The following is a 26324-nucleotide window of genomic DNA, read 5'->3' as shown; positions in this document are numbered from 1 at the left end:
AACGGACTCGATCATCAATTTGCTTGGATTGAGCTAATTTCATGTTGATAGCAACGAGCAACTCCTAGGACTAAAGACTAAAGATGCGCATCGTATATCAAGACACAGGGCAGATTCAACATACTGAAGAGCATGAGATTGAGAGCGATGCGACTGAGATAAAGCTCAATAGTGCGCAAGTGAATTAATCTCACAGAATTTTCTGGCCACTGGCATAATATATAGTAGTACAAATATATGTACAGCATTAACGACATGTTGTAACTTGTAGGACAAAGGGACTAACTCCCGAGTAGGACTTACTACTGTGAAGTCCAACCGCTTCAACTAAGTCCCTTTTGACATTTGCCTCTTTCAAAGGACAATCAAAGTGGTTCTAATGATGAAGGACAGATAACTGTCGAAGCTCGTTACGAATTTGGAACTCGCTCTAGAGCATGGTGTGATAGAAATTGAGGTTAACGCTGCATCGATGGCACAGGAAGCGTTGAGGAATTACATCCATGTCAGAGATTCCGCCGCAACGAGTATGCTGCCAAACTTCACAAACATCACAAGCAATCATGCGCTCGCCGTCGTCATCTTTTGTACCACAAGGGCAGTCAACTGTCCAGCTTTCGATACCACCCTCGTAACGCCAGTCATGACGAGTATGGATCCCAATGCCGTCTATACGAACGTGAGAACCAGACTCAATAGCTCCAAATAAAAGATCTTCATCGTCGCCTACCAGATCAGGAATCGACTCCACGCAGAAACTGTGCATAATATAATACGTCTCTCGGAACGCCCTCTGTGCCTCGAGTTTGAGGTCCCGAACAGTCGCATGCGGAGGAAGAACGACCAGCTCAGGGGGAGGGCTAGGCCTGTTGCGCATGGGATCATCGTCATTGAGAACGACAGTACACATCACTCTTAACAACTCATCGTCGTCCATGTTCCAGTCATTGTTAGCTGACTTGCGGGTGAGTTCCCCTCGATAATCCTTAATGAACTGCTTCGTGTCCAAAATAATTCTGGCTGCAGTGGGAATAGCCGTCAGCATGTGCTTGATTCCGCTGGTCCTGGCAGGTTTATAATTTTCTAGGACATTCTTGTAGATGTAGACAATGTCTTTAAGAACTTGGGTCCTTCCAACTTCACAGGCCGTCTCTGGAGCTTGACATCTGGACTGATCCCTCACAACTCCTGCAGCTGTAATCGCATCCTCGAGACTATATTCCAAAACTTTGGTGATGGGGTTCACAGCCCTGCGTACAATGTGGTTGCCTACCACGCGATCACCCAAGGATTTCAGGACATAGTCCAGAAGGCCTGTGTCGCCAATGTACACTCGTGCTGCGTCTCGGACATCCTGCCTTGGCATCCACTTTCGATCACAGCTTTTGAGAGCCTCCACAATAACTTGTGTTGCTAAGTCTAAACGTTTCAGTGACCATCTGGAAGGCATATCCGTCGGTGGAGAACTGCTAACTGCTGGGCTCATGCTTCCGCTTCTTCTGTCGTTGTCTTTCAGTGCCTTAGATATGCCTTTAGTTTCTGGATGCTCTGGTAATCTCACTTTGAGCTCCATCATGAAACGTATCAAGTCTCCCACGGTCTGCAGTATTTGACCGCTGATACGCTGATACAGAGCGATGATGCCCAATACGTCCTGGTCGACGCCCTCGAAGTGCTGTCCCATTACTCTTAAAGGCATCTCGCGTATAGCTTCGACAGCCTTCACGTACATTTGCTGGGTGATGCCAAAACTTCCATGTCCGAATTTGTATCCCCACCTTCCATACCAGGATTCGCCGTAACTAACGGCATGAAGTAGACGAAGCTCCAGGGAACATTTCTTCGCCACATCCTCGACACTGACTTTCCTGTGCAACACAACCACGCCTCTCATTTCAGAGCGAACAATCATTTGAGGAAAACTTATGCACGGAAGACTCATGCCTGATACTGGAACTGGAACGGGAGAGAGTCGACACCTTTTCATAATAATAAAACGACTCAAAGAAATTCGTTGAAAGCAATGATCCTAGTACTCATATTTTTTTGAAAGGATAGTTACCTGGCTCTCAGCATTGCACACATTCTATCCCAAAGGTCCATGATCTCCCTTCCTGAGGAGGAATCAGATCCCTTCTCCCTCCCATTGATGCGAAGGAGGTGACCAAAGCCGTTACAATGAATAACTCCATGGAGCAGATGACTTTGAGAGTATAAGAAGCCAGCTGCCAAGGCTTCGTCACCGCAGGAAGGACAGCCGAGGTAGCCTGATAGTAACGGCTCCTTACAGTTCGTGCATATCTTGGCACCTAGTATTCCGTTCGCTCTCTTAGAGCGTTCGGGATGATCTGGAGCAGGAATAATGAAATGGTAGCGCTTGTTGGACACTGGATGATGACTCCATCCTGTTCCCAGAATCGTTCGGTTACGCCTCAGGCATTGAAGTGAAGACATACCCCAACAGAATCAAACTAAATTACTGGGATGTAATTCGAACAAAATACACAGTGCAGTTATTAAAAAGTCGTGTAAGTTCCCTACGATGCAAAAACATGATGGCATTATTCTCTTAGGCAAGCAAACTTACCAATGCAGCGACACTGGTCACAATACGGGTGAATAGTATCCTGAACGCCCTCGACGAAGACCAGCAAATCGACGCGAGCACTCTGTTTGGAATCGTCTTCAAGAGCCACACACCATCCGGGTAAGCCATCGACTGTGACTTCCGATTCCGCACATTCCTCTAGGAACGTCCGCACGTTGTCACGAAATGGCCCATCATAATCGGCAGGAAACCCAGGGTCTGCAAAATTGTGAAAGGAGAAAAGTCTTTCTCCTCGCTTGCGCTTTCTGATTGCTCGATCTCGCGTGGCAAACATCCCTGCAATAGATGAGCAAACAGACATGTCAACTTCATGGTCGCAACTCACCTAAATTCAATCTCGTTAGAAGCAATTACTGTTTCGTAGAAACGAAGTTTCTGAACTTTCTGAGCGTGGGTTGCTCAGACGCACTTTCAACGGCTTTAGGACATTTAGGGAGAGCAGGGAAGATGCGTTAATGCACCAAGCATCCGAGAGCACTCTAATCCGGTGTGTAATATTCGCAGGTGATTTTGCTGTTATGATTCTTCAGCGATCACCTGTAATCCCGTGCATTCACACCGTTACAGGTGGCTGGGACGACATCAACTTGGATGTGCTAACAATGTAAATCCGACAACACTGATCAGGACTCAGCACGGTTGTGTGCGGACAACGAGACGAATCAGATCCCTCAGGGAAGTATGCAGTCACATCTTCGCCAACACGTACCGGGAGCTTCTATTTATATCGCAAAGGCAGACAGTAGTCAGGAAACCATCGAATGTAAATAGTGCCTCAAAACCTGCTGGATATGCTTATCTAGTCTGAGCACTACCGTTCGCAGTACCACATGCTATTGTCGGAAGATAATCCGAGGAATGTGCTTCTGAGACGACATCAGCGCCAACGCAGATACGATTAACCTTCGATCGGAATCTCAATCGTAATTGCGAACCAGATGCAATAGGATACATCAGGCTGGGAAGACTGCGGATCGTTTACACAATGCTTTCCACTCTGATAATATCTCTACGTCACAATTGATGGAAGGGCTTATCAGGAGGTAGCCGACTCTGCACAAATATTAATGAAGTGTCCACGCTAAATTATTCTGATAGTCTGAAGCATGAGACTATGTTAACTTTGGTTAAGCAGTAAACCTTCGGCGAATTTACAGAGGATCACTTAAGTCGACAGTGCAGTTCAAATCGTCGTGATGAGGAAGACCCTGACCTGATAAACCCTCTTACGTAGAAGACATCCACATGAGCAGAGGCGCAACGGCGAAAGTGATGATTAGACACACCAATCAGACACGGGAGCACGACTAACCATGTATCCACCTCTCGTAGCCATCGAGAAGTTGGTTACAGACAGTCCGATCTGGCGTCGCACGACTAGGAAGGTTGTGAAATTATACAGAGTGGGATTATGAGAACATCACGCTAGGACTCCAGACGGCGTTATGACGGAGCCCCACTGGTTATAGTCACCTAAGAAGGTCTAATTACCTCCAAAGACCAGACACACACCGTCTCTAAACACATCCATCACAACTCCTTCAAATGAGCACTAACGCCGCAACCACCTCTCGTCGCAACACCCTGGCATGCATTACAGCCGAATTACTCCCCTGACCATCTCTCGATTGTAACCAAGAACCTTCCCTTTGAGGCAGTGGGGACACAGCGAGTCGACTTCCCCTACAGCGCGAACCTCCCCCTAAACCTCCATCCTGCAACAGCAAACCCCTGACAAGCCATATGACGACAAAGCCAAAAACCAAAAATAAATAATTAATAATAAAAAAAAACAAACTCAACTCGACCTGTCGATCGCGCGACAATAAATTGACAACAACGGGAGATCACAACCACAAGCCTGCCTGGTCGATCGAGAATGCCATCAATTCATCGGAGGGAAGCGGCACTACCTCCTGATCAGTGGAACTACGACGATATCGAGGAGGGGGGTATCCGCAACCTGCAGGAGCTGCGATGCAGGAAAGTGCGCTCACCGAACGCTGGATGCTTGCCTGCACCAAGCACGGTCGACGATCGGATTTCCAAATGCGAGTCGAATGAATGAGTACCGCGTCGCCTGCAAAATAATAATAATAAGGGGGCGAGGGAGGGACGGGGATGGGAACGGTGGGGGGATGGCGGCGGAGGGTTGATGTTTGTTGTGCCTGTTGATCATTTGGTTTCGGGAGAGTTCCAGCTTGCTTGTTAGAAGGGCACGTCTGTCTCGGCGGACGGGGGCGGGCCGGAGAAGTGCCTGCGCGTGGCAGGAAGAAGGGGAAGGGAAGGAGGAGGGGCCCCATGACCGTGACCGTGGCCGTGAGAGTGAGAGTGAGAGCGTGCAGGAGGGGATCAGTACTTGGGCGAGTGAGCGGTATGGCTGGGCTGTAGTACACTAACCCCCTCGTTTCCCCAGCCCGGTTCCCCCCTTTCCCACTCCAGTGTGTTTCCCCCGTTCCCTTGCAGGCATCATAACGAGAGCTCCCTCTCCTCTCCTCTTCTCTCCTCGGCGACCAATGCCCATGTACTATTTTGAATTTCAGTTACCACTCTGTCTGTCTGCACCCCCTCCATCAACCGTGTCCCGCGTCCCCCCACCCCCCCCCCCCAAATCATGTAACCCAGCCCTAGATTTCTCCCATGTACCCCAGCCCTAGACCCCCTCTCCCTCCCTTCTCCTCTCTCTCTTTCTATCTCTACCCTTCGATCCCTGTTTGTTTGTGTTTTTTGGCTTTGGCTTTGGTTCCCTGTTGTTGTTGTTGTTGCATTGTAAGGGGCTCCTCGTCTTCTATGAAGAGCATTGTTACATTAGAGTTTGTTATATTCCATTATCATATCATTCAGGCAATTTGGTTGGCTAAGTTGGTTAAGGGGGGGAGGACATGATATAACAACCCCCCCCCCCCGACCTCTAGTGTAGCTTCTTTGTGATGTTGCAGGCTCCTCATGACTGTCACCCTTGTACTTCAAATATCCCCAACATGATAAATTTGAATGTTGTTTTCTTATTTGTATGTGTGTATATGTAAATATATGTATATATATATATATTTATATATATATATATTTATATATATTATGTTGCTTGTGCTGCCCTTTCTTCTGCATAATTGAAATATGCAGGAATTATATTTAGGGAGTAAAACAACAACTCTATTTGTCTAAATAAAATGCAATTATTTGAATAAATATGAAAAAAAATTGCGAAGCTGATTTTAAATGTGATTTAAGAGTATGTACTTTTACATTTTTGTGCTGAAATTGAATCATTGAATTACACAACATAAATTAAGAATAAATAGTTTTAAAGTCTCGAACATTCCAATAACAAAGTGAAAGACATTAACTTGAACCACATAAATTAGAATAGGACAATATGATTATAAGATGTAAAAAATATTATTCTATGTGGTTAAAATGGCTATTCCATTTTCTGTTCTACTCCTCATGTTAAACATGCATACATCAAGGATAATTTACTATGGGCACCAAGTATGCATTATAGTAAATTAAATACCAATCAAAATTATCTCAATGAATCACTAATAGTAGTAATAGAATTTCAATATTTTGTAACATTATCAAATTATTGCTTTATCATGGTCCTTCAAATTTAAATCTAAATTTGAAATTTGAAATCTATAAAAAATTTTAATTTTTTAAAATGCAAAAATTTAGATTTAAAATATTTTTACTAAAGCTTTTCCATTTACATACCATCATTTTAATAAAAATTAAATATCAGTTAGTAAATAAAGAAAATGTATTCACTGAATAAAATATTCAATAATTGATTTATCACAATTATGTTGTATATGTTGTTGAAAATAAAATAAAACATTAATAAGAGAATCTATTTTAGTGTATATATATATATATATATATATACAGAGTTTAAAGTTATATTTTGATACAAAGTTCAACAAGATTAAAATATTAGTAGCTGGTACAAAAATCAAGTTTTACATAAAACTAATTTTTTATCAAATTTTTTTAAAAAGTGCAATCTTTAGAAAAATACCATATATTTTGTATAATGGTCTTAATTCGCAACCTTAGGTGCAAAATAACATAAAAACAAAATGACCATTCAAAATAGTGATTTATTTATTTATTTATTTATTTGGGGCGTCAATTAATTACAAAAAACTGATCACATATAACATATTATAATTTCTACATCTGATTTATCACTGTTTTTTTCTTTACAATTTTGTGAATTTGTTTCAGATCTGTCAGCTTCTAAGCTTGGTCCTTTACTTTTAAAATAAAATCTTTTTATGAAAGAAAATTTTGAATTTTTTAGAACATGTAGCTTATTTTGTAGGATATTGAGAAAAATGTAAACACTTTTACATATTAAAATCCCATTCATGTAAACAAGTTGGTGGATTCACTATTTTGGTGGTTTTCTCATATACTTGATTATAAATTTGGCTCCAAATCATTTGGGGTATGAACTTTTGATTCCTTAGACAAACTCATATAAAATTGAATTATTATTTTTTACTTATGATTTTGTCTCATTAATATGCTTATATATAGTAAAGTTTGTCAATATCACAAAAACATGTTTTTGAAAATCCCTAAAAACCAAATTTTCTAAAAACATTTCGTTACAATTTAACAATCTTTTTCTAAACTAACAAATTATAATTTCCAATATTTAAAATCTATTGTGACTAAACATATGATAGTGTAAAAAATCTTAATTTAGACATTACATATCTATCATATTTTTATTTAATCTGATTACCTAAAATTTACAAATCCTTGAATTTTATTTATTTTTATTTAATGATAAATAAAATAAAATATTTAGTAACACTTAAGTATTCTGTTCATGTAGGAAGTTCATCCATTTTATAAATAAAATTTTACCTGAGTAAAAAAAAACTTATCAAAGAATTTCATGAAAATTAATTTAATTAATGGCATCACATGACATGTAATTTTTATTTTTTAAATTATTATTTTATGAATCAGAATAGCTGAAATTTATTTTCTCTACATTTAATACAAAACTAAAATTTCCGATTGTATGCTGAGTGTATTTTTACTTGAAATATATTATTCTTTTAAAACAAAAGTGAATATTTTTACGTAGGAGATTTGCAAACGCTCACTTCTGTTTTCATATCCTAAAAACTATATCTGAAATTTAAAATTTGATACTGTTGGTAAATTTTTCTAATTCCATATTCTTTTTCTATTTTTTCCTTTTATTTATTTATTTATTTATTTATTAGCATTTAAATACAAAGAGTGTGTGTAGACCTATATGGGAATGTATTGTCTTTTAAATAGCACTATATCTATTTTATTAGAAATTTCTAGAAATATGCTTAAAATTTCAAATACACTAATTATACTTGTTGAAATCCTCATCAATATATATTTCAAAGTTATTTGAAGTAAGAAAAGCTTTTACAAAAATTAACATTAAAACTACATGTGTAATAAAGATGTGAAAATTAAAATATACTTAAACCATCATTTAGATTTTACTGTTCATGTGTAATTGCTACTGTGTGTGTATATGATTTTGATTCCATTATTTTTTTAAAGAAATTGAAGTAATCATCAATACAGATTATGTGAATTTCAAATTTTGACTTGATATCCTCTGTAGAAATTCCTTCCTCATTTAAAAAATATTTTGTGTATAACTTTCCAGATACAATTCAGAAGTGAATTTAAAAAGTAAATGTGAGATTTACAATGTGTATATATGTATATATATATATATATATATATATATATATATGAAAAAATTGTGCCTTTGATAGCATAAAAGCCTATAAAGTTAAGTGTGAATGTCCAAATTAGATTTTTAATTCATTTATTTCTGTTCTTACTTATATATTTTTTTACAAAAGAATAAATAAAAATAAAACATTTCTACAACTATTTATGTCAAACATAATTTACCTCTTTTAAGTAAATCTTTTTTAAATAGAAAATTAACATACTACAATTAGGCAATTAGATTGATATTTTCATTATTTTACCATATTACAAAAATCGAACTTCAAACACTTAACCTGCATTATTCACATGTCAAAATTTATCATAAAATATAGTATAGATATGATTAATAAATAAACATAAAGTAAATAAAATTAAAGGCTATAAACGATCTAAAAACCTTTTTATATAAGACACGCCTGTAAGCCAACCACTTCAAGATATTTAAAAATTTGAACCAAAAATAAATCAATCAATCAATCAATAAATAAATAATACTAACCACCAGAATAAAAAATAAAAAGTAAAATCTTTAAACAAAGAATTTATCTAAGAATGTGCAGAGGAGGGCACAACTTTCTCTTCCTCTTTCCCCGAATATTATGAGGAGGAGGAGGAGGAGGAGGTGGTGGAGAGAATGTTTGTGTAGGAAGAGGAAGAGGAAAAGCATCCCTTTAGTGGTCGGGTGGGAGGGTGAATGGAATTGATGCATGACAAGCCGGAACGACACTTCACCTTCTCCCTTCAATGCATGCACATACAACATGAATCCAATCTCTCCCTCCCCTCTATCTACACTTATATATAAAAATTAAAATTGTAAAAATAAAATAAAATAAAATAAATCCTATGGAGGCTCCACTGTGTGTGTAACAGGATAAGTAAACATACCCAAAACTTAATTAGTGGAATTTTTATTTTGAACTTTGTTTTAATGCAAGTTGATGAGTGAATGTGGATATGTAGGTAGTTAAGTACAAGTGGCTCTATTGGAGATGATTTTGTACTTGATAATATGTGTGAATATTCATCAAACTCAACTTTTATTAATGAAGGATTTTAAGATACAAAAAATTGTATGTGGAATCTATGATAATTTCACGTTTTACACATTTTAGTCATGAGAATATAAGCACAAATTCAAAACTATGAAACCTAAAAACAAAACATTATGCTTGTTCTCTTGAGTAAAGTAAAAAAGAAAGTTCTTTGATCTTATTATATAAAGGAAATAGTATCATAAAAAAAATAAAAAAATAAAAAAATGTTCTTGGGACTGTTCTTAAGCCAAAGTTTTACAGCATGACAAATTAGGCAGTTAAGTAGAAATAATTTATCCTTCCTCTTTTCTTCTTTCAATGGTGGTGCATGTGAATGACTGCATCTAGTAATGCTTGCCTTGATAAAATACTAAACACAAGTAAAATGCACCTAAATTAAATGCACTAATTTGCATAAAGTGGTGTGGGGTCTACAAAAACATATTGTCTCTTTTAGAGTTCATAACCAGAGGCCATAAAAATCACACACATACAAACTTACATAGACTGATTGGGTAGCTGCACTTATTGGTATTTATTTTGGTGAAGGTGGAAGTAAGTCACAAAAATAATTCTAGATTCACATTTTTCACATTTTGAAGAATTGTTTGATTGTATACATGTGCACAGACACGTAGGGCAAGAGTTCTGTGTGTGTATTTCACCTGGCAGAATAAGAATAATAATAAGCTTCAGCTTTACTTCACTTGCTTTCTATCCACAAGATCCCATCTCTTTGAAATGGAATGGGGACCACTTTCCATATCTTAAAATTGAAACCCAACACAGCTATTGCAGTCACAAACTCACTTTCAAATATAAAAAAGTAGGCTCCCATGCTAGTGTGCAAACAAACACAAACACACACACATACACACTTAACAGAATAATGGGTTGTTGCAGCCCAAAATGATCCTTCAACAAAGCTTATCCACCCAATCATAAGTCCAGTATTCAATCATGTAGACTTAAGCACATTGGAACGAAAAGGGGATGGATGATGACTGACTTAGAAGAGTCGATGGATGGATGGATGGATAGATGGATGGATGGATGTAAAGCTAAGGAGACACATCCATCACAGGGGGGCAGTAGAAGACCAACCACTCACTCTCACATCCAAATAACAAACCACCACAAAAAGGGATAGGAAAGGGGAAGGGAAAGGATTCTTACTTTTACTTTTACTTTAATATACAACAACAACAACAGGGAGGGAGGGGGAGGGAGGGAACAAGCAATAATCATGATGAGGGCAGGGGCGAGGGCAGGGCTATGGCCAATCCATGATTGCAGAGGAGGAGGAGGAGGCACCCTCCCCACCCCCATGTAAGTAAGTAAGTAAGTAAGTTCTCCTTTCTTCCCTCCCTTTGGGCTTGGGCATGGGCTTGGATTTAGGGGGAGTTCAGCCCTTTTCCCTTTGTTTTCCTTCTCCTTCTCCTCCACTGATATATTCCCCCTCTCCACCCGTGTCCTCATCAAATCCAGGTAGCCACCTCAGCACAATCCCACGTGCAATCCCACGTGGCCTCCCTCCCTTCCTTCCCTCCACCACCAGAGTTCAGAATAGGATCATGAATGAGTCTGTCTGTAGGGAGGTAGGAGGTGGGTAGTAGAGTACAGTTGAGGAGGGGAGTAGGAGTGGAGGGGAGTAGGGTGGTGGGTTGCTGACCCCCTTGCAGGGATCCAACTTAGTTAGTTAAAATCAGTTAGTTTTACTACTGTATAATACATATATATATATGTGTGTGTGTGTGAGAGAGAGAGAGAGAATGAGTGAGTGTGAGTGTGAGCGAGAGGAAGAACTTTGTAGGGGAGGTGTGGTACCATGTATGTTGTGTGGGATCCTGCCTGCCTGAGTGAGTGAGAGAGTGAGCAGAGCAGAGCTGGGTTGTGTCACTTCCAGGAGGAGAAGGAAGAGGAGGGTACATGAAGAAGCCCCAGACACAAAGACAATCCAGTGATGGTTCTGGAAGGAACTGACCCCTGTTTCTTTACTGGGACTATTGAAAAATATTAACCGACATGTATTCAACAAATTGAAAATTGAGCATTACAATAATAATAAAAATAAATAAATAAATAATAGAAACATTTGTGCAATCTGATAATTTCGTAATACTAGACTACAATCATTTACAGGTGGCTACTTTTCATTTCCTTCAAGAAAATTTCAACATTCAATTTTTTCACTTTTCATGTCAAACAATTCCATCTATTGCAGTTTTACAATGTTCATTTTTAAAATTGTTATTTCGAACCTTAATTTTATGCTGCTAAGCTTTAGAAAGCCATGAAGATAAAGATTTTAGATGCACATGCAGCATTTAAACTTAAGTCAATCAACGACCAAAAAGATTGATCACTCTGTTAAAATTGATGATAGCTAGACGTGCACATTGTGGTACTGTGCAGAACAGGGTGATTCACACAATGACAGGTGGTAGAACCGGATACAAATTCTATACCAGCAACGGCAGAAAAATTTACGATAAGGATTTTAAAATTTCAAATAAAAAAAATTAGTGAGCAAGCATTCCCTGTGTTTAATTGCTGTGGGTTCAGTGAGCGTCCTCAGCAGCCTCCAGACCTCCTGATGCGTCGAAGCTTCTTTGACTCGTAAATCCGAATCTATCGAAACCAATTAATTAATGCAATAAAAAAGCTCCCCGGTATCATAATGATATTCGATTAGGCATAATGATATGGAAGGTTTATTTGAATGTACGTAGATATGTAATGAATGCTTGAATATTTGAGGCAACATCATCAAGTACCATGTCTACCATACAGAGGATCTCATTCTCTTTTAGTCTACCATTCTGCAGTGTTGCAATTGCCACGCTTCACCAATCAATTATATGGTAGGCATGACTTTTTACAATACATTGGCAATGACTCCAAGCACTGACTGTTTCTGAAATCCAACACACTGGCTTGATCTGAAGCTCGTCTAAAATTACAATAAAACGCAATGAAAGCAGTCATGATTATTTTTAAAAACTGAAATAAAAGAAACACAACAGTGAACCTCTTCAAATGTTCAACCAACATCTGTACTACGTATCAATGTAGGCTAGAGATAACTTGTAACTGACAAATTTCTTCCTCAATACTGAAAAAACTATCTGTAAGTATTGGGTGGTTGGCGGGTTCAGAAGCTGTCCAACGTTTACAAAGATAGCGTCACTTGGCAAATCAACTTGATATTAAAGAGAATGGTGCTAAGCTCAGGCTTGAAGGTCGGAGAATGACTAATCTCATTTCATCAATTCAAGGGTTGTAATGCGTATCCGATGAATATCACCTGGTGAAGTAGAAGCAAGGAGACTGTTGAAATTGACATGCTCCAAACAGGGATCTCAGATTTCTTCGACACTTTCTCCCACCAAGATTAGTATCTGAGAGTACGAGAAGATGAGAAGATTATCTCTAAAGTGGCAAGCTTGCTACCCACCCCCCCCCCCCCCCCCCAAAAGTAGGACCTGCTTCACGAGCTGTGATCTGAGCAGAAAGGTGAGATAAATGTTTTTTTAAATTAGATGAATTTCCTTGCGTCTTCAGAATTCTGCCACATGAGGGAACTTGACACGTGGAAATCTTTCGTCCATGTTTCTCCTGTTGACTATTCGAAAATAGGACTTAACTGTACAATAGAGCCGTGTTTAGGGCCCTGAACCCAAATGTTCAATCTATTACCCTTAGTCCGTCTACTGCCCATGACGTAGGTGGGATCAAAACCCAAAAATCCTTGGCTTATAATCTTGCCTGTATTGAGGGAATAAAGCGTGAGCATATTGGAGCCTTCTCCAGGAGTTGCGACCATGCTTCCGTCTCCAACAAATGCAGGCCTGTATTTTCTAGCTCTGGAGACGACCTGGATATGTCCTGTCAAGGTGTAAAGTGGTGCTGCACAGCTCCGAATGTCGTGAACAAGAAGATGAGGGCCCTTGGATGCTGAAAGAAGGAGATGCTCTTGTATGGGGCTCCATTCAACCACTTCGACTGCTTTTTTACGCAAGCAATTGATAGTTAAGACGCACGGATCCGATATCCTCAGATCTAAGATGCAGATTCGAGTGTCTGTGCCGCAATCGGCAAGAATGTTGCCTTCCCTGCAAGCATGACGTGGTAACACATGTAAGTCTATTTGAAGCATTAAGCAACAAGTTGTCCAAGACTTCGAGGCAATTATGCAATCATCATAATCAGCAAGCAACTGGTACAGAAAGCGATTGAGGTTTATAGTTCATGACGGATTTGTGTAATGCTTTGTAGCCTGAAGTGACACAAGTGAAATATTGTAGCACCTGAATCGCACGCCTCTAATGGTACCCGTATGATGTCCTGTGATGACTCTTTTCTTTTCGATTCCCGCCTCTGTGATCGTGGATTGTACAAGTGATGAATCGTAAGATACTGTCGCAATTTGGCCATCTAATTCATGCATCCCCAGGATGTCCTTGGAATGAAGGTTGTCGCACCTCGCCTTAGCACGAGGTTGCGTCTGTCCACGACACTGCTTGTTCACGTCCCAGAGGATTAAACTCGCACCTGGTGCGCTTGAAAGTAGAAGATTCCTCTCCTACACGTCATCCGAATTTCAGTAATAAACTTTGAAACTATTGCAAGCCGAAGACAAGAACTAAAACTGATCTGAATTTTCAAGTAAAAATTGTTGCACCAGTTTGTTGCGCACAAAACATCTGCAAAGGTGGCATTAAAAGATGCTCGTCAGAAACAACAATTAACATATCAAAAACCTAGCAAGCATTCGGATACAGCTCAAAAAACATGTCCACGTGTGACAGGCAGTTGAGCCAGAACCTGAGGCTGCTGAGATAGAAACTGTATCTCCGAGTGCACAAAACCTCCGAAAGTGAACCCTTCCGGTCTCTTCCACGAACAAAGACTAGCTCTTTTACGATCACCTTCAATGGCCACTCTCTCTAACCTTGTAGAAACACGGATGGACCCTGAAGTAAGATTTGAGGCCGAATTTGTCTCGAAAACTGCAAATCTGCTGTGGCTATCGGCTGCTACCAGTAAGCCCGTCGCCCCTTCAGTTAGTATATGATCCATGCTGGAGATTTCATCCAGCGATGAATCCACCAGGGTCTCTTTATTTTGGAAACCCACAACATTAGACCAGTCTACAGAAATTAGATCATCACATTGAAAAGGAGATGTGTCAGCTGCACATGTGTACGTCTTAAATAACGGACACTTTTCCCTGTCACTAACTGGATTCAAGTTGAAAGCTGCGTTCCCACCAGTGTAACCAGCATCTGAGAGAAGCTTCTTCCGTGAAAGGATTTTTTCACGGACGCTTCGCCGCAAAGGCCCTTCAGGTGGAGAGTGCTTAGCCCAGGGCTTCTTTAAAGGTCGAACCACTGAGTTGCGCTTGGTGTTGATCCCAAGGTTTTGTAAGAATTGCTGGTTACGCAGCACATTCTGCAACCTATTTTTCTCATATTTCGTTAATTTACCCTTCGACTCAACTGTCCGTTCTATTCCGCTACTGATTCCTGGGCTTATCCTTTCGACATCTCGACCTGTTTTCTTAACGGAAGCTTCTATGTCTGACAAACGCTTCTCTTTCACACAGACTTCCTCTTCCAATAAACGCTTATCTTTTATGGCGACTTCTACATCCAACAAAAGCTTCTCCTTTCCACTGACTGCAGTCACAGCGGGAACCTTTTTCCTCACAGTGTATTCATCTGGAAAAGAATTCCTCCGTGAAGGAATTCGAGGACGAAAACTTCGTCGCAGAGGCTTGTCAGGAGGAGGAATGTACTTCGTCCAAGTCCTCTTCGGAGTCCGAAGTTCCAAGCTGGTCTTGGTGTTAAAGATCCCAAGACTTTGAAGGAATTGCTGGTTCCGCAGCACATTCTGCAACCTTTTTTTCTCGTATTCAGTTATTGTGTCCTCCAATTCAACTGTCTCCTCTGCACCACCTACAGATTCTGGCACTTCGACAATTTTTCCCTCCAAAGGGACTTTCTCGTCTAATCCGGAAACACAACCTGGCGAATGCTCCGCTTCGATATTCTTGAGCTCTAAAGGACATTCTTGCTTCGTTGCTTCAAAATTTTCAGGTACAAGGTTCTGAACTTCTTCGACTTCCTCCTTCACATGTCCTAATTGATGTAATGCTTTAAGTCTTTTCGGCTGAGGATCGTAAGCCACTTTGATGACAGTGTAGCTAACATTGCCTTCACTGGTATTGCCTTCGTAAAAATGATTGTGTTTGGCCTTTTGTGGAAGTACCATTGTGAAAGAAAATCTGGAACCCAATTCCTCTCGCTTTTATTACTCCACTACCAAGCCCTTTGCAGCCTGCAGCGAAGCTGAAACCATGCTTCTTCATTCTAATCGATTCATGCAGACCCACCATAACAAACATCTTACAACTAGATCATTTTTATAACTATTACACATGCTCCACCAAAGAAAGAGTGACATCCAACATCTTGCTCATAAGGTAGAATTCAATCTAATTTTTCGTTCTCTGCTGAATGCTAGAGATCGCTCTTTATGATGGGAAACGTCAACAGCAACTTGATACATGCCACAGGATACACCAATGCGAAGAAAAGGTGCGTGGATTGATCAGCTCCAAACACAAGAACTTGTCATTAAAGCTGAAGGAGACACGGCGACTTACATATATCCCTAGAAAGTAATGTACTTTTGGGTTCTCCATGTTTAAATATCGGAATACAGAGCTCGTTTGCATTTCTGGCTCCAATCCCAATATCCACCAGCAAAGGAGAGAAGCACTTCAACTGATGAGTGATATGTAGCCATGTCCAAAACACTCGATCATCTAAATCTCCTTGACGCGAATATCAGACTGGATCGCATCACAGAGAGCACCCTTCAGGCCATAACACTCATTGTAATTCAATTCAATAATATTTTCATGTAATGAACTTAAATGAATATGCAACGGAATCTAAAATAAAATACATATTTTCCGAAGATCGAGAAATTTGGCTGATGTCTCAGTGTCCCACACAACTACAGCTACCTCAAAGACCTAGTTATAAAGTGAAAAATAAAATAAAATAGAAATTAGAAAATAGAAAAGGACAAGACGGTGTAAATACTCACTTAACGGACTTGTTAGAAACATAAGAAAAGAAACTCCAGATACTCAGATGTTTCAGACACTCGGGAGAATGCTATATCAAGTAGACACTGGCACGTACCCTCACCGTCCCAAAGACCAAAAAGTCTATAGCGCACAGGAGAAGGAAATCAACTGACCCACTGAAGCCAATCCAAAATTACGCAGCTTCGTAACAATATCCTGCAGTTTCGATAGCAAAATTTATTCCAAAATGCAACAGCATAGCATAGAAATTTCCATTACGCAAAAAATGTGTCCTCGCATGCTAGCCTTCAGTTACACTGCGGTGAACGAAGGTCTGCGAACTAGAAAACGCCGAAGGGTCAGAAACTCACCGAATTTCGCAGTTCCTTCGCAAGCAGACGATTGCAGACCTCATTATAGGCGGAAACCTCGGTACATAAACCCCGATGAGAAGCACAAAAATTGGTTGTAATGCAGGCAAAATGCAAGATCGATGGAACCGACGACGGTGACTATCGCTGACGGACGTCGAAATTAACATCCTTTTCGGAATGTCAGGGCCCTGGCACCGGCGAGCGAGAGAGACAGCAACCCTGATGCTCCCCCGGGCCTCCATCTCAACCCATTCATAACCTATGCCTAGTTCTCACTCAGGTTTACCCAAGCCTCAATCTCAATCAGGTCATGAACCGTACTTAGTTCTCATGCAGGGTTTCAATCTCGTTTATGGGCTGCCCGTCCTGAGGGTTCCAACTTTTACTGCATTGACACTCTCGGTTCAACCGCTTAAACTAGGTTTATAATTTCAATCCTTGGGGGATTACTCAAGCCATTTTATTTCTATTATTAATAATATTATTAATATTTTTGTTTTTTTATAGTCTCAATCTTGTAATCGTTTCAAATAATTGAGTAGAGCACACGTTTGTTGATTAAAAAGCTGGTTTTTAGTAAGATAATTTGTAATTTAAATCACTCTGAACAAACTAATGTCAGTAGAACCCTGTTGTATAAGGAAATCTCAGCATTATTTATTGAATCTAGTAACTTTACAGTTTAAGTTTATGCTTTTGAATACCCTATATATTTATTAATTTTACATGTATAATAATGTAAATATTTTTACTAAAAATGCATCCTCAAGAAATTCAACGCTTAATTTTTTATTTTGTATCAAAATTTTATGTTTTATATTTTGAAATTCAGATGTTAAAGTTGTGTGGAAGAAGTGTTATATGTGCTTAAAGATAATTAATTTAAAAGATTCAAGATTCAAGATTGTGGTTTTGATGGCAAGTTTGAAAAGTTCTGCTGCTTATTGAAAATTAGATTATGATACAGTTCATTGGGAATTTGCTAGCGATCACATAAGCTAGGACAATTCCACTAATCGAGACCACACCACCATGTCCTATAATCATTTAAGACATGGCATGGAAACATCTTGCAACACTTGTGGCTCTCAATACCTTCCAGTTGCTGAACAACAACAAGCTCTGAAGATGCGCTGATGTACTGGTTAGCGCAAGAAACGTGAGTCAATTGTTGCGATGCAACTTCATCTTGCTGAGGTACTGGCAGACAGATACTTCTGTGCAGACTCATGCCATTTTCATGATAAAGTAGAGTTACATGAATTCTCATTAAGAGACTTCCCGGAGCCCCGCTGTATAACATAAAGCGGAGTAGGCTTCAGTGCATCTTGAGAGCGGATGCACTCGGCAACAAGAAGAGTCGTCGTAAGTTCAACTCATCAGAGTTAAATGGGGAATGGTCGGTGGACTTCTAAAGATGCCCAGAAAATCTACAGGCGAAAATCAATAAATACAAATGGTGTGCACCCCATGAGACACTCCCCCAATATCAGTAATTTGTCCATTTTCTACCCAATCTAAACAGAAGTACGCAACGAATTCCCGAACTTGTTGGTGGCGTCAATCTTAGAGACCGCAGCTGCCCACTTTCCTAAGGATGCACTGGTCTCAGACTCCTTTGAAGCCTTATTTGCCAAGTTCCATAGCATGATGCTTGCCGTTAGTGTCAATATCATCTTGGGCCGAACCTGTGAACAGATTTTAAATAGAATCATTAACCTCTCAAGAAATGAAATACTCGCATAAAAAGTCTCCCACAATGAGCATTGGACAAGAAAAAGGGTACGTGTGGGGTCTGGTATAATTCACAGTTAACTGCAATAAAACAAAAATTGAAATCAACGATACAAGATTATGCCTAGCACTTTGTCATGAAACCAAGATCCAGAGATATATGTCCAAAACAATCCAGAACTGCACACGACAGGAATTCCATCCATAGAAATTCTTAGAGCCTTAATCTAACCTTGCCGGACTCAGGTGCTCACCTCAACAATATCGTCCCACAAAAGGAAAACCGAGCATCCCAGCTTTCGTGCGATACTGATGATGTAAGTAGCATTAACTCGCTTTTCTTCGTCTGTAAACATAAGCAGAATACTCAGTGAATTTGAAGAAAAAGCAAGCAGGCATAGGAAATCGATTCAGCAATTAGCAAATGCAAACACCATTTTTCATAAACAACTAGAAGCTGCTACGTGATGTAAGAGTGCAACCTACACTGCTCATGTTTATCCAGACATTGAAATGTTTATGTCAGAGTTCCCTAACGTGGATTAAAAATTTATAAACTAAAATCAAGTAAGTCACCTGTCACTCCCCTGGTCACCAAAGTCCAGTTCACTACTCGCGGCTCTACTGCACCCAGAAGATCGAGAAAGAACAATCCTGTAGACAAACTTTTATCCTGCATACACAATCCAAGAGCAATAAATATGGTATGCTTAGCATGTAAAAGCAACTCCAGGGGCAGGAGGTGAAAGAGAAAGATAATTCTAAGACATTTAATGTAGAAGGTGATTAGTTTCAAAATAACAATGACCAGTATCCTAGAACAATGGAAGTTTGAACGATATATAGGAGTTAGGAAAATTGGGAAACACAGTAGGTACACATGTTACCTTAAAGTTCTCCATTCGAGAAGTTTTCCCAACATTTCTAACCTTGAGATTAGCCCAGTGAATTATATCTGCATCAGAAACCTCTCGTCCATGTAGCTTCAGATCCTTAAGTAGTTGTAGCATGCTGAACCGCATCAACTGCCAAAGATACGCTGCGAGCATGTTCAACATGCGTACCCATTAGCTCTCAAATTCCAACTTCTATCAAGCATAGCTGAACTGTACTGACCAAATATTACATGCAAACGTGAACTTCCTACCCAGAATGAGTTTTCTTTGGCCTTGAACAATATCCAATCCTGCGATGTTAACAAGTGAAAACTTCAGCCTTTTGCCAATGTCAACAACTTGGTTGCAATTCTCTACTTTTTTGAAGGGCCACTTTATTGGTGGTCTAGTGGCGCTCTTCCAATTAACTGAACCTGGTGCGACCTTGTCCAAAGCCTCCAACAATACCCACCTAATCACAAAACAAATTCACAACCAAAGGTCATTTCATCTATTTGTGGAGGTACCTTAGGCAACATTATTGATGCTGAAAAAACTCCAATATATATATATATATATATATATAAAGAGAGAGGGAGAGAGAGGGAGAGAGAGGGAGAGAGAGAGAGAGGGATTTTACAATAAAAACACGTACCCATCTCGAACGTCCTCAAATAGAGAACTGACAAAAGTCTCAGTGCCTTGACTGTTGATCCACGTCCTATACATGCGCTCCTCTCTTGAAGCTTCTTTGTACTCATCATCTTGAAGCAGTTCAGCATAATCATACTTAGAAGTGTCTTGAGTTAACCCATTTCTGTATAGTCAACAGTAAGGGACATCAGAACAACTGCAAGTGCAAACCGATGCCTAATAAAGCTCTAGGGTCTGGACTTAAACTTAATGAATCCAGTCCACAACTCGTGTTTTACATCCTACATATACGATTATCCTGCAAACACATGTATACAACCATCCGTGCGATTTTAGAGGCATCAATGCTATGGAATCCCCAATAGGAACCCTTAACACTTTGAAAGATTCCAACGTGACGAAATCCATGAGATACTTATTGATATGAAAACGCACTTCGTGTGGAACAGATGTGCCACAAAAGCAAGGTTGAGATTGGCTGAGCCCTCAACCAAGTCTTTCGGAGTGATGTACTTTCGACAATTGATGCGCTCAGCTTGTGCAAGAACAGCCTTCGATCGCTCATACACATCCTCAATATGCAGAGGATCCAACGAACAGGACTCTGGAGCCAGTTGATTTAAAAGGAGGCAGTAGGCTGTGGCATCCTGAATAGATAGTTTCGTACAGGTTCTTAGCAATGGGCAGAAATGAGGAGGAAAAACAAAAGGAGGTTGCAACATAACTGATCGAGATGAAGACAATAAAATAGTATGGTTCAAAAACATAACACCAACACAACAGTAAGAGACACAATGAACAAGCAGTGCTATGTGATTTTCCAATTTAGCACAAGCTCCGGAATTCCACCGCAAATAGATAAAAGCCAAACAATTACCTTTACGTCAGTAGTAAAATTTGACACGGTCTTCTTATGGCCTGCTTTTTTCAAATGAAAATTCATCCACCGCAGCAGGATTTTCTCAGCTGGCATGCTCCATAGCTCATCAAATTCCTAATATAATCCTCAACAGACATAATAGCAATAACATTAAGCAGCTTGGGTGCAATATAGAATACCTGAACATTATTCAAACAGTCCAGCATACATGAATCTAGCTAGGCTAAGATAACAATTTTAATGTAAGTTCCATCTATAACCGATTAAGCACAAATGGGTATTGTGCAGACCTCGGTTTCATCGAGCAACTCAGCAAGCTCTGGAGTTTGCTTCAGATTCACTGTTGCCAGTAGTTGTATCTGTTTGCAGAAAAGACATAAAGCTTCAGTATTTGTGTTCCATAATGTGGTTCTTCAGCATATAATTGACCTGAATACCAATAGACAGCCCCTAAGCCAGTACGACTCGTCATACAACGCTCATTACCACCCAGCGACGGACTGTGCAGTACTTAGAGCCAATAGAGTTGTTCATGACCAATAGTTCCTAAAATCAGCAAAGACTAGTCAGCAATGACAATAAGCAGCAATCTATCTTACACTCAATTACAGTGGCTAGGCAGCCAACTAAGCATCATGTGATTAACCTACATTGCACAGAACAGTCGTGTAACACATACCTTCACAATCTGACTAATGAGGCCAAGCACCAAATGTGGCTGCACCAACCCACACATCATGACTAATGAGATCAAGCACCAACTATGGATGGTCACACCATTAAAATGTCCAACATCAGCTAACAACCAACAACACAAGCTTCGTACATTCGTTACATCTATCCTTAGTAAAAATCGTGCACTAGTCATTACCCTTCCGTCGCCCAAGTCTTGAGTGCCAATGTTGACAACAGAGCAACCAATAGCTTTAGCAGAATTGAGACAAAGGGTGTGATTCTCTATTCGCTCCCACGGATTCAACTTCTCTTTCATGTTGATCGCTCTCTCATCGATTGTACCGGCAACAGCCACATTGATCAATTTACTGCACCATTTGAAATCTTTGTCAAGAAAACTGACGAGGAGTAAATAATTCAGTTCAATATTTCATCCCAATGCAGCAACACTCCAAATGAAGTTCCCCCTTCTTAAGCAAAGATGTCTCTCTGGACTTATAAGTAAGAGCAGGTCTAGATTTTTAAAATTAATAAAAATTAAAAAATTAAAAATATCAAATGGTTAATTCAATCTCCGCAATAGCCTGAACAGAAACCAACCACAATGAAAGGAAATGTCGCTTTGCCTCTACAAAAATTCTAGGCTCCCCTACGCAAAACGGATATCCAAGTTCAGCATCAGATCAGACCACAGAAGAAAACCCTACGCACCAAAGAAGGATGCCATCTTTTATGATGTCAAACAACTGATTCGTTGATGGGTCAATGGGCAAAACCCGCTGAAGAACGGGGTCCTTTTCTAGGTACATGTTAATGTGGTCTACATAAGCCTTCTTCTCAGAATCACTGATAGTATGAACCAACGTGGTAGCTGTACTTGTTAAGAAGGATGAATCTCCCTTTGCTGGACTCTGCCTGAACCCTCGTCCTCCCTTGGGCAACTCCATCTGCATCTGTGTTCAATAGTTTGTGGTATTTCGTCAGGTGTGGCTGTATTACATCAGTATCTCTTAGAGCAGTAAGTGGATCCGAAATAACCAATTCCGAGAATCGTGATCTGAGTGACCATTGTTTGATGAACTGTTCTTTAAGATTGTGCACAAGCAAAAGGATAGGGCCTGAGAGGTACTCGTAAAAAATCTTCAAAGTCAAGTCCCCCTTGCTTCTTTGAGTCATACTTGGTAAGTATATCTTGAACCTCTTTTAAGGTCGCTGACTGATGGGTTTTCAAGACTTTCATCCCTGCTTCCAACTCATTTACAGTAAGAATTCCTGTTTTCCCAGTGTTGAATAGCTCGAACTGCAGAACAGAGAACAGAATGAATCAGTAACTTCGACTGCACATTTTAGGCTAAAAATATGTCGACTTCTTGTCACAGCATCGAAACCAGCACAATTTATACATGGAATTCAACACTTATAAAAGGAAGTTAGAGAGGCTTCAAATCACTCCCCAAACTGTGAAGAATCAGGTTACGCTTAGGCATTGTGAGAAAAAAAAATAAAAAATGAAAATCAAGTGATGATTCGTCAACCATCAATACTTAATGAATAAAATTCACGCGGGCCAAGGCTTGCTCGACATTCACTGCAATTCGGCGCAGTGAACGAAACAATGGTATCACGACACTAATTGGTAAATTCACCACCTACAGCAGATGGGCACGCTGAAGAGCACAGGCACTTTGAAGAAACACAAATGCACCTCTTGCCACGATAACATGACAATACAATGCGTGTGCTCGGAACAAAACTAGACTCCAATGAGGTTTATGTCTACGAGCTACCAATTCAGTCTTGGATCTGGACTGTGCAAGTTTCCTATCCCCTCAGTAAGGGATCAAGCACACATTCTTGATTACATGTTTGAGTAAGGGGTAAGAAGACACCCCGGCAGAAAGTGTCACCGTACGAGTGATGACGCGAGGAGAAGGTGAGACCTAATTCTAAAATTGCAAACTCTATCGCCTCATTGCAATGAGGCATACGATAGACAAGAAACTTTTTGAGCTCAAAGAAAGACTACGAGTCTATTTTCACATTGTCCACATTGAATTGTAAACACTCCGCTTCATCCAAAAAAAGAAAAAAAAAAAAAAAAAAAAAAAAAAGAAAAAAAGAAAAAAAGAAAAAAGAAAAAAAAAGACAATTGCACTTCCGTAAACATATGCCAAGATCGTACATAGCTCAGCCACCGGTTTGCTTCCTTCACCAACACAGAGCAGCAGGGTGAACAATCTTCCAAATGTACCAAACACGTACTGTATCTAACCCTCCATCCCTACCTCACAATCTAAGAATCTCTCTGCTCACAGCATCCAACCCCACAAACATATCCAGCTGCTAATGAACCCCCGCTCATATCACAACTTCTCACGCATCAAATTAAGTCACAAATTTCGCACCTACACGTGAGACAAGAGACCAAAACCAAATTCAAGCCAACCAGCATCATCCCAACCACAGAATTCAACGCAACTGCCAACCGATTCTCATAACCAATCACCAATTCTCCACCCCCACCCCTCACTCAACCAGGGGAATTATTAATCAACCAGGCACGCACTTGAGTCTTGAGGTGACGCATCTCGCTGGGCGTGTACGACGTCCGCAGCGCCTCATCCTGCACCTGCACGTCGACACCTCCATTCGCAGCCATATCTGCTGCCTATCTCCAAGATCCAATCTCCACAACCTCCTCAACACTGCGCCCTCTCCTCTCGGCCACTCCACACTCCGACGCCACAATCACATCATCTCAGGCCTTCTTCTTCGTCCCGTCCGTCCTGTAATCCATCCATCACCGTATTCGCCCCATTGCTACTACCTCCAAATCAAGAAACAACCACTACACCGTAACACCGCTTCCCTTCCGTCCTCGTCTTCGTCCCCTTGCCCTCCCCTCCCTCCCCCAGCGCAAGGATTGTGTGGCGAGGCGCACTCTCGAGCAAGCAATGAAGCAAGCAACAAAGCAAGCAAAGCAGGGAGCGAGGCCAAGACAGAGTGTGAGTGAATCCTTGACGAGGGAGGGGGGGCGGGGGCGGGTGATTGAACAGCTTGAGCGGGGACGGGCTACAAACAGCTTCAAAGGTAGGAACCCGGTCACGGAGGAGACCCGGCCCGTTCATCCCCCTTCTACCCCTCTTCTCAATTATTCTTCACTCGCCGTCACCCGTCGCGGGTGCCACTCGTGTTCGCATTCATACCCGCCCTGTCTTCCCCAGGGCGGCTACAGGTGGCACATGGACGAGGACTCACGGGTGCGAGACGATTGGGACGGCTTATTTTTTTCGTCTGCCCTTATGCCCTTCTGCCCTTTACCCTGCCCGTTCTTCCTGCCCGTGGCCCATCCAGCTGGCACAAAAAAACAAAAAACTGTTGCGGTGGACTGCGTACGTGGTCTAAAGCCATGTGCACTGAGAGTGATTGGAAGACTATGCCCCACTTGTGCTTGCTTTAGGGTTACTCTTGTGGGTCCATGGAGGGGAGGATTTCATGGTCATCATCCCCGCATACAAATGTTGTGAGAGTCCCCGTTTTCTTGTTTGTTTTGCACACCATTTGTGTTTCGGAAGCATTTGTTCCCCCACTTACCATTTGGGTTTGATTTATTGTGGTTATAATCGTTCTTTTTCTTTCTTCTTTTTTTTTTTTTTGTTGAGTTTAGAGTTGCTTTTTGAAAAAGTATTGGAGTTGATCCTTTGAATTGGGTTTTTTTTTTTTTTTCATAAGAGAAGCAGATTGAGGGCATGAAATTTCTAAGTGTGGTCAATCAAGTTGTTTGCAATATGCTATGAAAGTCAATTGTTGCTTGGGAGTATCAAAAGAAAGACTTTTCTTTGGTATTTGAAATTGTGTTGAATAGATGTGGAATAAAAATTCAAAAAAGATAAAAGATAAAGAATAAGAAGACAAATTTATAGCATTTTTGTACATTTTGAATACATATAATTATCTTAATTATAGCAAATGAGTATGTTTTCTTTAAAGTACCTGTGCTTCCTATCTATATAATTTGAAGAGATGATAGAACTAAAGGGATTGCCACAAAAAATGATAAAAATAATAATAAACTTGATGTTCATCCACTAGTTTTTTTCAATCATAAAAATATAAAAATAAAAATAATCTTTTTATTAAAGAATGACATAACACTAAACAAAAAAGATCACGGAGTGGTGTTCAACCCTTCCACAACTTTAGTGACACTAAAATATTTGTAAATCCTAAATGTATATGGAATAATAATTTCATTGTGATTGACCAAGTAAAGAGACTTATAGCACTTGTACAACATTTAAATAACCACACACATTTAGGTTGTTCCAATAAGATTCAAATTGAAGAATACATAATTTAGAAAATTTAAAATATACTTTTTGGAATCAAATTGAATAATCTTCAAGTTAATTTTTTAAAATTTTTGGATTAAAAAACATAAAATAAAATAAAAATGAATAAACATGTGTATTAGATTTTTTATAAAGTCGTTGGATGGAAGAATTTGCTAAATTCTACAAGGCTTTCAAAAATTGTGGCACCTTTTTTAAAAATTATAGAGTGTTATCTTCCTTAAGTTTTACAATTTTAAGTTTTGAAGCCATGGAAAAACTCGGAAATATCAACAAATTGCT

The 26324-nt window shown here is 39.9% G+C and overlaps 3 protein-coding genes and 1 long non-coding RNA gene across 13 annotated transcripts; 1 reads left to right on the top strand and 3 right to left on the bottom strand.

Annotated features, from left to right (window-relative positions):
* Positions 1–154: 154 nt before the first annotated feature.
* On the bottom strand, positions 155–4752 carry LOC112292280 (PHD finger protein PERSISTENT TAPETAL CELL 1). 3 transcript variants are annotated; one of them, XM_024540589.3, is made up of 5 exons: positions 4522–4752; positions 4100–4339; positions 2588–2884; positions 2063–2405; positions 155–1868 (listed from the first exon to the last, which is right to left on the bottom strand). In XM_024540589.3, the coding sequence occupies exons 2-5, from the start codon at positions 4137–4139 to the stop codon at positions 431–433; spliced, it is 2118 nt and encodes a 705-aa protein (XP_024396357.1). In that variant the 5' UTR covers positions 4140–4339; positions 4522–4752; the 3' UTR covers positions 155–430. The 3 variants fall into 3 exon arrangements, with proteins under 3 accessions (XP_024396357.1, XP_024396358.1, XP_024396359.1); XM_024540590.3 differs by having other exon boundaries at positions 4100–4323; XM_024540591.3 differs by lacking the exon at positions 4100–4339.
* Positions 4753–11087: 6335 nt separating this feature from the next.
* Positions 11088–11932, top strand: LOC149987762 (uncharacterized). The gene is made up of 2 exons (XR_016506761.1): positions 11088–11423; positions 11812–11932. It is a non-coding gene; the product is annotated as an uncharacterized LOC149987762 (long non-coding RNA).
* Positions 11933–12355: 423 nt separating this feature from the next.
* LOC112292764 (uncharacterized) lies at positions 12356–17035 on the bottom strand. 8 transcript variants are annotated; one of them, XM_090256540.1, is made up of 6 exons: positions 16870–17035; positions 16614–16714; positions 16067–16255; positions 14224–15770; positions 13707–13981; positions 12356–13511 (listed from the first exon to the last, which is right to left on the bottom strand). In XM_090256540.1, exons 4-6 carry the CDS (start codon positions 15670–15672, stop codon positions 13022–13024), a joined length of 2214 nt encoding a protein of 737 aa, XP_090112666.1. In that variant the 5' UTR covers positions 15673–15770; positions 16067–16255; positions 16614–16714; positions 16870–17035; the 3' UTR covers positions 12356–13021. The 8 variants fall into 8 exon arrangements, with proteins under 8 accessions (XP_090112666.1, XP_024397344.1, XP_024397345.1 ...); XM_024541576.3 differs by having other exon boundaries at positions 14224–15749; XM_024541577.3 differs by having other exon boundaries at positions 14224–15738.
* A 997-nt stretch (positions 17036–18032) lies between these two features.
* LOC112292771 (fimbrin-1) lies at positions 18033–24722 on the bottom strand. Its single transcript, XM_090256539.1, has 14 exons — positions 24257–24722; positions 22820–22990; positions 22402–22643; positions 21887–22058; positions 21695–21733; positions 21306–21374; positions 21013–21129; positions 20571–20782; positions 20137–20298; positions 19754–19953; positions 19494–19645; positions 19183–19279; positions 18861–18952; positions 18033–18560 (listed from the first exon to the last, which is right to left on the bottom strand). The coding sequence occupies exons 1-14, from the start codon at positions 24347–24349 to the stop codon at positions 18390–18392; spliced, it is 1989 nt and encodes a 662-aa protein (XP_090112665.1). The 5' UTR covers positions 24350–24722; the 3' UTR covers positions 18033–18389.
* Positions 24723–26324: the final 1602 nt, after the last annotated feature.

Source organism: Physcomitrium patens, chromosome 15 (assembly GCF_059467195.1).
Source record: "Physcomitrium patens ecotype Gransden chromosome 15, ASM5946719v1, whole genome shotgun sequence".
In the NCBI taxonomy this organism is placed as follows: Eukaryota; Viridiplantae; Streptophyta; class Bryopsida; order Funariales; family Funariaceae; genus Physcomitrium; species Physcomitrium patens.
Note: the sequence above shows the minus strand (reverse complement) of the source record. Positions and strands in the feature narration are given on the sequence as shown.